This window comes from Colias eurytheme, chromosome 5 (assembly GCF_061535395.1).
Source record: "Colias eurytheme isolate Ceu_HAF_F1 chromosome 5, ilColEury1 Martin Lab GWU primary, whole genome shotgun sequence".
NCBI lineage: Eukaryota > Metazoa > Arthropoda > Insecta > Lepidoptera > Pieridae > Colias > Colias eurytheme.
Genome location: NC_142984.1, coordinates 358,147 through 370,198, shown reverse-complemented (window position 1 = coordinate 370,198; position 12,052 = coordinate 358,147). Strand labels below are relative to the sequence as shown.

Sequence of the window (12,052 nt, the reverse complement as noted above, 5' to 3'; positions counted from 1 at the left end):
GTTTTTATAGCTTTATCAAGTGTCACGTTAAACGTATTTAGATGTTCAAAATTGCCATTGTATTCCATCGTAGTTTTTGTAAAGTCATACTTCTTCATTGCCTCGAAGTTGGGTGTGACTTTATATGTTTCATATTGTACCGTAGAAGGTAATATTCCTCGTTCATCAGTTGCCAAAAGTACACTCGGCTTTAAGGTAGAAGTAGATAAAGAAGAGTCTAGTGTTGTTCTTATGTTTGTATCAGTGGTTGATTTCGGTTTTTCTATTATAATGTTGGACTTGCTAAAATGTGTTGTTTTTGTAATTGAAAATTCTGTTGCTGGAGTACGATGAAATGATTTTGTTGAAACTTTTGTCCTGGGCACATATTTTGTTGTAATTGTTGGCGATTGTGATCTAATGATCTGATGATTTTGCGAATATATTTCAAGTGGATATTTTTTTCGCCTGGTTAGTGATATTTGTTGGGTTGTCTTTTCTGAAAAATTATTCTCGTGGGTAGTTTTAGGCAGATAGTCGGTTATATGAGATAATACAAAAGGTGACGTTGATTTTCTTCTATCAAAAATCTGTGAGCCTAGTTCAGAGGTATTACTGGATATAAAATTTGATGGTATTATTTCTACTTTAAAAGTTGTTATATTTTCTACAGGCTTATTTAAATCGAAATCTTTGATGTTGGTTCTTTTAACGTCATTCTTAGTTATTGATTTAGTAGTGGCTAAATCTACCGTCGACACATGCTTCATAATTTTATTCTTGAGTGACGTAGCCATAGGTAATTTACTTCTTTGTTTTGATTTATTATTGTGTTTAAGCTTTGAAAGTGATTTGAGTGACGAAATAGACTCAGTAAAGACTTTAAATTCACTTTTATTGTTAAGTTTTGTGACTAATGTTCCCATTTTGAGAATGTGTTCTCTTGTGCTGTTTTCTGGAATGGTAGGCGTGCCTACAATAGTGGCATTCGTTTGATTTGTTTTTGAAAATACTTTATCTCTATTTTGAGGACTATTCAAAGCATGAGTGGTCTCTATAAATGTTGAAATATTTGCAGTCAAGTCATCAAGACTTTTCATAGCAGAAGAAGTGCTACTGGCATTGAATGCTTTTGTCGTTTTTGAAATCAATATTTTATCTTGACTATTAATAAAATCAATGATTCGGACTTGATGCATGCCCGATGTTCTATTGACCTTTTTGTTTAAAATGAAATCTAAGTAATTATTCGTCGTATAGTTCTTAGCATTCTGATGCTGTGGTAGAGATGTTGAATTTGGATTAAATACAATAGTCTCCGTTATTGAGTGATTATGAAAAGTTGTTGCTTGCTTGGTGGTGGTACTTGCTTTCGTAACATTAGTTTCAATTCTATTCTTAGAGTCAAGTATATTAGTAACTCTTCGACCATCTTTTAATTTATTCAATGTTTTCAAAATTGGCTCCGTTGATTGATATTTAAAGGTAGCAGTGTTTTCTCTATCTAATTTAGGATAGTTACTGTTTTTGTCTGACTGCTTCAGGGTGCTTAATATGAAACTAATTCCTTTGTTGGACCTATTGACTAATTTATTTTGAGGAGCGTTTGTTTGGTCCAATGTGGCATTATATTTAGACAATAATTCCCCAGTAAATGGAGTATCTGTCTCAAAATCAGTCTTATTTTTGTCTTGGCTGACATTAATTTCAGAAACATATTTATTTCTTGGTACTTGGTGACTTAAAATTTGTTTATCAATGCCGGCAGTTGTTGAGGATTGACTTATTTGACGATTCATCAAGCTTGGTTCATTCAAGGTTATAGTTGTTTGTTTCATAGATAATGTTGTTTTCGATGATATAATTGAATTGGACATATTATTAATTCTTACCAATGATCCAATAGTAGAATTATTAATTAGATTAAGTGGAAGCAATATTTGAGATTCTTCAGTAGTAGTTGTATTATTTGAATACTTCGATATGTTTTTAAAAGATGACTTTTTCATGTTATTAGCATTGTGTTTTAAATTTTCATTCAATATGTGGCTGTTAGAATTTTTATTCAATAAGTTTTTGTTGGTAGAGTTTGTATTTAATTCTGTTTTTACTTCGAATTTAGCGATGATATTTGTGGAGTTTTTAGTTTCCTTCTCTCCCAATCGTTCTAATTCCATTGTATTATTTTTGTTTAAAAATTTATAAACTTCATTAACACCTCGATAACTTGTTTTATTAATTCTTGTATGTTTATTTTTGTTTTCTATTGCAGGATACATTAATTTTGGATATTTCGAGGCAATCTTTACATGGGTATTATTTTTCACAAAATTTATTTCTTGATCGTATTTATTATAACATACTTTTTTCGTAACATTTTGATATTCAGTTAAGTTTTCTCTCTTCGTATCTTCGATTCTTATACTCGAATCGGTTGTCATCGTAATTGGACTAGTAAAGCGCTCTGTGTATTGAATATTGATTGTGTTAATTGATGTATTATCTATTTTTTCATCAATTGGGAAAGCAATACGCTCAGCAGTTATATTTTGTAAATAATTCATTTCGGTACTAGTTTTATAGAAAACACTTTTTAATATCTCTGATTTGTTAACACCGCTTTTTAATGAATCTGAATTATTTACATCTAATTTATTCTTCTTGTAATGCGATTCAGTTTGATAACTTTCTTCATCCATAATACCACGCATAGAATTGGTTGTATTTTCATTAAATGTATCTTGTATTTTAGTATTACAGTCCTTGTTTTTCAATTTCTTAACATTTATATTTTTAATTACACTTGTTTTAGTATCTTTCATTATTTTATTGAATTCATTAATTTTCATAATTGGACTGATAATGTTGGGAGATATTTTCCAATCAAGTGTTTCGGGAGAGTTATATGACGATGTTTCCACTCTATTCGTTGTTATAATTGTTTGTTGTGAATTATTTTCATTTAATATTTTATTTCTTTTCGTTGTGAAATTATGAACCGTTTCAGTATTTTCAAAATCTCTATTAACAATTGTAGGTTTCGTTGAATCGTTGTACTGTGATATTTTCGAGATTAACGGTGATGTTAAATGATTATCAATTCGGATAGCTTTTGTTTGCTCATCACTTTTTTCTGTAATATTATTCAAATTAAGCGGTAAAGTTTCAGTTGTTATCGTTTCTTCATTATTTTCATTTATTTTTATCGTTGCACCAACTAATGCGTTCCCTTTCAAAATGGAGTCTGGATGTTGAGATGAGTTAGATAAATTTAATTGAAATGCATCTGTGGTTATATTCCTTGCTATATCATTTAAATAAAACTTATTTTGATTTTCTCCATTTATGGCAATATGTGCTGTTTGCGTTACCTTATTAGAGTTAAATGACGTCGTATATGTTGCCTCAAAATTTAAAGTATCATCAACGTTTTCATTGTTTTTGTCTGTGTTATCAATGTGTAAATCTAATGGTATTGTTTCGTTCAATTTACTAATTTTAGTTATAAAGTTAACAGATGAAATAGCGCTTGAATACTTCAATCCTTGTGATTCAGGTGTTACATGATAATTTGAGGATTTGGTTGAAATAGGATACTCTGAAGTAAATTGTAATGGTAAGGTAGGTGGATTGGTATTTTTAGGGGATGGATTATTTATATAATTTTCTATTATGTTCGATGTATTATTAATAGGCTTACTATTTGAGTTTAAATTTTCTGTATTTTCAGTCATATGCGTTGATTCTATAATTTCATTAAATTGTAATGGTGGGCCAGACAAACTTTCTTCTGTTGTTATTCGATTGTGTACGGGTGTCCATATTTGCAGATATTCATCCACAATATCTTTCAATTTCGTTTGATTATTTTTTGTATTGCTCGTATTAGTCCTAATTTTTTCGACTGGAACATCAGTTATATCGTTTTTAGTTAATAGAATACGTTCTGTGATGTTGCTACCATAAAACTTTATATACTGATTGGTACTTAATACATCATCCTTTTCAATATTGATTGGTGTAGTATCCAGAAATGAGCTGATTACATCATTTATTAAATTCGGAATAACATGAGTAGGATTTATTATTCTTTTATTGTCAAATGGGTCTACCGCTTGTTTGAAATTTTGTTTAAAAGTAGTGTCAAAATCTTTCTCAGCTTTGAAAAACTTGGTCACATGTTGCTTATCAGTTGTTACGTTAATGGTCACGTTGTTTAACGACACACTAGAAGTTTCATTTGATTTTATAATAATCCCTTTTCTTTTGTCCAAATTTTTTATTTTAGTAATTGGATAAATAGCACTTGATAATAGATTTGAGTTTTCGGATTTGGTCGTTGGATGTGTGATATTATACATTTTATTGGGTGTAATAATATTATACTTAGGGGTATATAGTAACGACAATTCAGATAAACTATTTCTCGCTGTGGTTTCATAATATATTGTATTTTCTAACACGTTCGACATATTATGACTTTTCCTGGAACTTTGGTTTTTTGGATGTTCAGATTCATTTTGTAAATATGACTCAGTTTGATTTATTTCTTTGATCTTCTTTACATGAATAGGATTTGTTATTTCTTCGCCGTAAAAGGATGATAGTGAATCTATAATATCCGTCGAAGAAGGCACGATAATATTATTTTCCATGAACGTTGTTTTCCCATTCTTATTGTAAGTAAAGGACGCTTTGGTGACATTTTTTAGAAATAGCACTGAATGTTCACTTATATTCATGGTATCATTACTTTTGGTATTATTATGGAGTGAAATATCACCAACGTATGTAACAGATAAATCGTTTTCAGTCTTGGTTTGATAGTATGCATTATTTTCAGTTGTATTTGTTATAGTAACATTGGTTGTTTCTGCAATTATGTTTTCTCCACGTATAAATCTCTTGTTTGAATAGAACTCAGGTAATTTCGTTTTATTTTGCAACGAATTATGATTTAATGCAATCGGAATATTTTTTGTTGTCGCATCTCGTATACTTATAGGATCTGTTTTACTAATTTTGTCATAATCTCGCGACGATCTTTCATGAGGCAGTTTAAATATTTGTGTAACTGTTTCAGTACCTGATGCAGTGTTAAATTTGGACGTTATTCTGTTATTTTTATTAATTCCATGGGTTTCTGCATCTATTTTTCTAAAAGTATTTTCGTCTTTAGCGGAAATATTAATATCATGAGTGTTGGTCGTAGTCTGAATTATTGATATTGTTTTGTAATTTGATGGTGCTGTTATATGATGACGATTAGATTCACTTTGTAAATGAGGCTTAATCTCATTTGTAATATCTATTTTAGTAGTGGTCGTATTAAACAGCTTGCTCTCGGTTAATTCAAACTGTATGTGTGATGGATTCTTCAATATATCCAATTGATTAACTCCACTGTTAATTATTTTAAAGGCATTATTAGTATCATTCGTTGAATAATTTTTTACATATTTTACAGTACTAACATCGACGCTAATTGTATTTTCAAATGTTGTTCTGAACTTGTTCTTAAAATTATCCAACATAGATTTTCTAATGGGTGTTGTTTCAGGTATGTATGTTTCGATATCCGCCGTTGTATTTAAAATATTTTTATTTCCCGCAGTATTATTAATTAGCAGGTCAACACCGATTTCACCACAATTGTTCATATCAATGTCAAAGTATTCCGTACTTTTGCTTTTATTCTTAAACATTTGTATTAAAGACTTTATTTTCAATACTGTATCCTTATAAGTTTCATGTTTCTCTTTAAAATGTATTTTATCAACAGCCTTTAGTACTCGGTTTTCACATGATGGTAAAAGTAAATCATTTTTACAGCAGATAGTCGTTACATCATTATGAATCTGATCGGTAGTAACATCCATATAAATTTTAATTGTATTCAATTTTCGTATCAATTTAAAAACGTGTGTTTTATTTCTTATGTTATGGGATGCTAAGAAATTATAAATAGAATAAAGATTGCATTCATTTATCGATTTAGATATTTCTTTACCATCACGTTCTTGGAATGGTTTCTCATATTTTGTATCAATTACATCAATTGATATAGAATTATTGCTGTGAATAATATTTTTGAGTTCTTTATCATCTATCGCCATATCTTGCGGTTTATTTTCGGCTTTAAGTGTAAATATTACAATAACATTGTGTTGTGGTTTGTCCTCTAAGAATATCTTCCTTCTCAACAAACTGTATTTATGAATAGAGTACTCGTGTAAATGTTTGCTTTCTATTAATGTTTCGTATAATATTTTTTCTATATCACCATCAAAATACTTTCCTGAAGCGTTTTCAACCTCCATTTCATTAACTGTTTTATTAATTGACTCTTGAACATCTGTTATGTTGATTCCTTTATACAGTTGATGCTGCAGTTGAACACACGTAATATTGAATATTTTTTCATAGAAATCGTTGTTACGATCAGTTGTTTCTGAATTCAATAAATTCGAGCTGTCTTCGGAGTACATTTTCTTCGCTAATGTTTCGTTCATGCAAAAACACAGAGTTTTTAATAAATTTATTGTCACATTATACAAATGTTCATCATTTTTTGCTGCATCTATCGTTTGTAAAATTTTCAATAAGTGCACCCGATCACTGTCACTATTTTCTCTGCTAGCGTAAATATACGAAACAAGATATATCAAGCATATAGCAATTATTCTTGTTGAGCACATTTTAAGCAAAGTTCCGTTTGTTTGCCATTTTTGTTATTTGAAAACACAGCGTGTAATGTAATTGTTTTGAGTTATTGGAGGGAAACTTCGTTATACGCTTGATAAGGAACGGAGGAGTGCTCTGAATGCAAATTTACGTTGAGAGCGTTTTTATCGTTTGGCGTGATGTAATATTAGACGATTTATAATTTAACGATGGTATCGAAAAGATATCATAAATTATTGGAATTTCTATAACATTTTCAGTGCTTTGCCACTAAGTGTGATAAGTTATTTATTTTTTAGCTTTGATCTATTTGTAGTTGAGTCAGACAACTTATTAAAATGCATCTACACACTTACCAAAAGTAATTAGGTGTACACAATGAATGAATGAATGAAAAATACTTTATTGCACACTTAATACAGGATTATAAACTAAGAGCCATACAAGTAATAACATGTACAGAGGGCGGTCTTATCGCTGTAAGCGATTTCTGCCAGACAACCCGAAAATTTAGAAGGATTACATTTATGGTGGTGGTGCATTACAAACTATATATACACAATGTATATTGTATATTAACAACATAATTTCACCTCGAACGTATTTTTTTTAATTGTTTAAGAAACTCAAAACTTTCCTCCCATAACATACAGATAAAAATAAAACTGTTTATTCTATCTACTATTACTAGTATAATTCTCTCATCTACTTACCCAATTAATCTTGTCCTTCTGCCGCTGCAGCAGTATGTTCTGCAGCTTCGGACCCACGTCCTCCATAAACTTCTTGGCCAGGTCCCTCGTGGTCTCCAGCTGTTGGGGGCTCACGATCACGGACGCGAAGTCCAGGTATGTGTCGATGGTGGCCTGCAGCTCTGGTACTGGAAGCTTGGCTACTTGGACGCACTAGCGGGTGAAGAAGATTGATTTAAGTATAGAAACGTCTTAAAATAAATAAAAAGATAAATTAAAAATAGGTACTACCTATACTTAACCTATTAAAGTATATAATTTTAATTAATAAACGTAATTATAGACATACTTGGAACTCGTCGTCCTCCGCCCCAGACATCTGCGTACTGAGCCATTTCTTCGGAAAGGAGAGCAGTGATTCTCCCCATCCTGAAACAATAGCAATTCTTATAAATTAAAAATAACTTGCTTTATAATTCAGACTAACATTTTACAGAAAATAACGAAAACCCAAAAATAAACCATTTCTAAATAAGGACTGTACTATAATAAAAGTAAAATGTATCTTTCTTAGATAAAACTGTGTTAGTTTCAATGTTTTTTTAAATTACAAGTAAAGCCTCCTCTCATTTATCAATAAGCCCGCTCTAAGGTCTAATAAAATCTACAATAACAATTTTCGAAACACCTTGACTCATATCAAATTATCAAAAGGTGTTATCTATACTTTAAACCAATATGTATAAAAGCACCCAATGTCAATTATCCCAAACAAACACAGTGAAGGGGTTGAGGCAAAGAGGCAATATCCTGCCGAGGATTGCATCTGGACTGTTTGCCGGGATAGATTTGTCTGATTGGTTGATTGATTGCATTTATATCAATATGTAAATTTACTATATAAAATGAATCCGTGCAATATAGTGCACAATTTACGAAAAACTGCATAACATTGATTTTTTTTATTTGATAAAGAAAAAAAAAATTACAAAAATAACTGAAAACAAAATTCTTCTCTATAAATATTTTACAAAACTTTATGATCTCAACATAGTAAAAGTAAAAATGCATGCTTTACATGATGATTATTATTTACAATTTTTATAATCCATACTAATATTATAAATGCGAAAGTAACTCTGTCTGTCTGTCTGTTACTCAATCACGCCTAAACTACTGAACCAATTTGCATGAAATTTGGTATGGAGATATTTTGATACCCGAGAAAGGACATTTTATTGCGAAATAATAATATGTACTACGGGCGAAGCCGGGGCGGACCTCTAGTAATCAATAAACTTATTTCTTAAAACTGTTGTTAAGAAAAACTAACCAATTAGAAGATTAATCTCAAAAACCTTCATTCGCATTCCTTCAACGGAACACGTCCAAGGTAAATTAATTAGAGCTGATTAGAGGGGGCAGATGAATGGCCCCAATACGTGCCGGGGAATTGCCCGGGATGTGATCTAACGCGCCATTTGTACCTTTATTACATTCGCTATTGAATTTAAGAGATAGGTTTTATATGGTTAATATAAAGTTATCTAACTCTTGATAACGGTTTTGTACGTGGTATCTGGATAAAAGTAGCCGAACTCAATTATGTTCTACTCGTATAAGTAAATTACATCTTTAAAATTACATTTACCCCTGCGTATAAGTAGGTAAATCAAAACTAAAAGCGTGCTAGTAGTAAATTAGTAACAATCATAGTTCATACATCCCTCCAACCTTTAAGAAGAAAGAACTGCCTTTTCTATTAAGTACCTATATAGTATTATACATAATATAGATTGCTAAAATATAGTCACATTAAGAGCTTTACCTGGAATAAATAATGAAAATATTTAAATAAAACATTACTAAAGAGTACCCATCAGCAACGTATTATCGTATCAAAGATAAAATTGAACTAAAAAGCAGAGAAAATACTTTGATACTTTAATAAGCTTGTTTTCCATTAAAGCTTAAGATTTGATCCAATTTCATTGAGAGGATCAATATTACACGTTCAAGGCTCTCTGTAGTCCCTCGATAAATAGCAGCCAAGACTAGACTCAGATAACTTCGTTCTAACTGCGAACGAGCTGAATAAATTCAATTCGTTTCCCTTCTAGAACTTTATATACGGGAATACGAAATGATGTTAGGAAACTTGTATTTGAAAGTACATTTTGAATTTAAAGGAAAGGGTTAAAATATAGATTATTATATATATATATATATATATATATATATATATATATATATAAATGAAACCCGTTTTCCTTGGTCACGGCATCACGCGTGAACGGGTGGACCGATTTTGATAATTATTTTTTTATAATATTCCTTGGTACTAGGATGGTTCTTATGGAAAAAAAACATAAACATGTACCACGGGTGAAGCCGGGGTGGACCGCTAGTTTATTATAAAAAATAAAAGGAAGATTAATTAAGCCATGGCATTATTTACGTGTTCATTATTTTATTACTTATGTAAATCAGCAGCACTGAATAAGAATACTATCGACATTATTCTTATACAAAATTAAACGGACCCTGGTTATCGATAATCTCTTTAAAATATCTGATAACAACATTAATATTTTGCGATTTTTAACGTTCCGAGGTCAGGATAATTGAATTGGCAGCCATACCGTGATTATGAACGTGGGCTAAATCTATTTACGTACTAACTTCGTTCCACAGGAAAAGGGTAACATTTTCATATTTTTAATTTCCAATATCGAGAACTTACACGTGGATCTATTAAATAGAAAACCAACCTTTTTAGATTATGACGGGTAATGGAAAAGTATAACGTAATTGAAATTATAGAGAAAAAGAGAGTCAAGAAATAGAGACGCAGTTGAAACTGCTACAAAACTTTAAATATTTATATTATACAATAATTGAATTAACGAAAAACAGGAAAATTAAATTAAATTCATTCGTTAAACCTATGAGTAAGTATATATGAAAATAAATTTCCATTTTCTCTACATCTAATTTTACTATAACAATGTTCAATTTCCGAATTGAGCACAAAGTCCCCTTTAAAACCTTAATTGAAAAAGGTATACAGTGGAAGTTTCCATTATAACATCGTATGTAAAGGTACCCTCCCCCCCTCCCCCTCCCCCCACACGTGTTAGTTCCCACGGGGATAGTCTCCCCTCGACGGTGATGTTTGCCTGGTAACTTACACCTTCAATATTGGAACTGTAAGTTTGGGTCAGTATGACTTTAATGTAAGTAAATAAATAAGATGTAAGCCAACGTGATTTACACCTTAAATAGATATATATGGACCTTCTAAACATTTTTCATACAAATATTTGTTAGCGTCGATCAAACGCATGCAAAATAACAATAATAAAAGTTGCAGCATACATTTTCACCTATAGGTACTATAAAAAGTATCGTAATACCGTTTTACTGGAAATTTTCCAGCTCAGCTGCACATTTTCGCCCGCTGGCCAATTTCCTGTAATAAACTGGACGCTAGTGAATATCGAATAATAATAAATGGAAATAGAAAGGAGTAGAAACTAGAAAATAGCGTAGTTTTTATTACATCGATACATCTCGAACTACATGTACTCAGGAATCAGGCTAATTGGATAGTTTATCTAGGATTAACAGGACGATCTACAGAAAAACTATTAAAATCAATAACTTTAATACGATGTATGGTAGTTGACCGTGTTAGTAGAATATGGAGTACCTAACAAATAATATTTACGATCCCAAATGCAATACGTAATCAATTTTTGAAATAGCTTGGCATTGATATTTTCTATTAATTCTACTAGCAATATGCATTACCAACAATATTCAACAAGAATCGGTTAACCATACCAACCTACACACCTGCACTGCACTTCACGTCATTTTAGATATTGCCCTAATAATTTACTTAATGACAAATTTTACATTTTTAGTGTGATTTACTAGTTTCTGAAATATACATTTACCAAAAGCACTGATAATTATACCAAAAGTAATAAAAGTAGCTTTCGTAGCACTTCGTAGCGCTCGTAGCGGTCGCGAGGCGCGAGCCGACTACGCAGGTGTACTATTGATCTTTCACAGGTGCTACGGTGTGCTATCGTAGGGGTTTTAAGTTATGAATTTAGGCGAAAAATGAATAATGATATGCCACAATATTACAATGTTGGTGCTACGAATTTTATTTACATGTTGCAAGTATGGTAATCACTTGTAGGTTAGCAATATGAAACAAAACATACACAGTATTCAAATTTTATTGTCGTTTCATAATCAAATGAACCCAGAATTTTTTTAGACATGTAAGAGCGTATACGCACTATGCGGGTAGCCGTCCGGCTGACCGCAAGCACAATTATGTACGTAATATTCATTTCCATGCGCACTGCGATGCGGCTACCGCAGACCGCACAGTGCGCATAGAAATGAATATTACGTACATAATTGTGCTTGCGGTCAGCCGGACGGCTACCCGCAATGCGGTTACCCGCATAGTGCGTATACGCTCTAAGACTCATAACATTGTGAGACACTATCATTTAAGGAGTTGTAATCGTGTATACGTATTACTTTTATTTTAATTGACAACATTGTTTGCAATATTATGTTAATAATGTGCACTGCAACAGTGCATAATATTGCATAATAAGCCATAAAAATAGACATTATGTCGAGATATAGATGTTAGAGCCAAACATATT

General features: G+C 31.3%; 1 protein-coding gene across 1 annotated transcript in view; it reads right to left on the bottom strand.

Annotated features, from left to right (window-relative positions):
* The window catches only part of ChAT (Choline acetyltransferase), a gene marked incomplete at its 5' end in the record, with an annotated part of 51,028 nt that overhangs the window by 8,713 nt on the left and 30,263 nt on the right, over nt 1-12,052 (bottom strand). The window contains 2 exons of the mRNA XM_090102179.1: nt 7,377-7,568; nt 7,705-7,784. Coding sequence (XP_089958305.1) covers nt 7,377-7,568; nt 7,705-7,784 — 272 coding nt within the window. The remainder of the gene's footprint in view (nt 1-7,376; nt 7,569-7,704; nt 7,785-12,052) is intronic.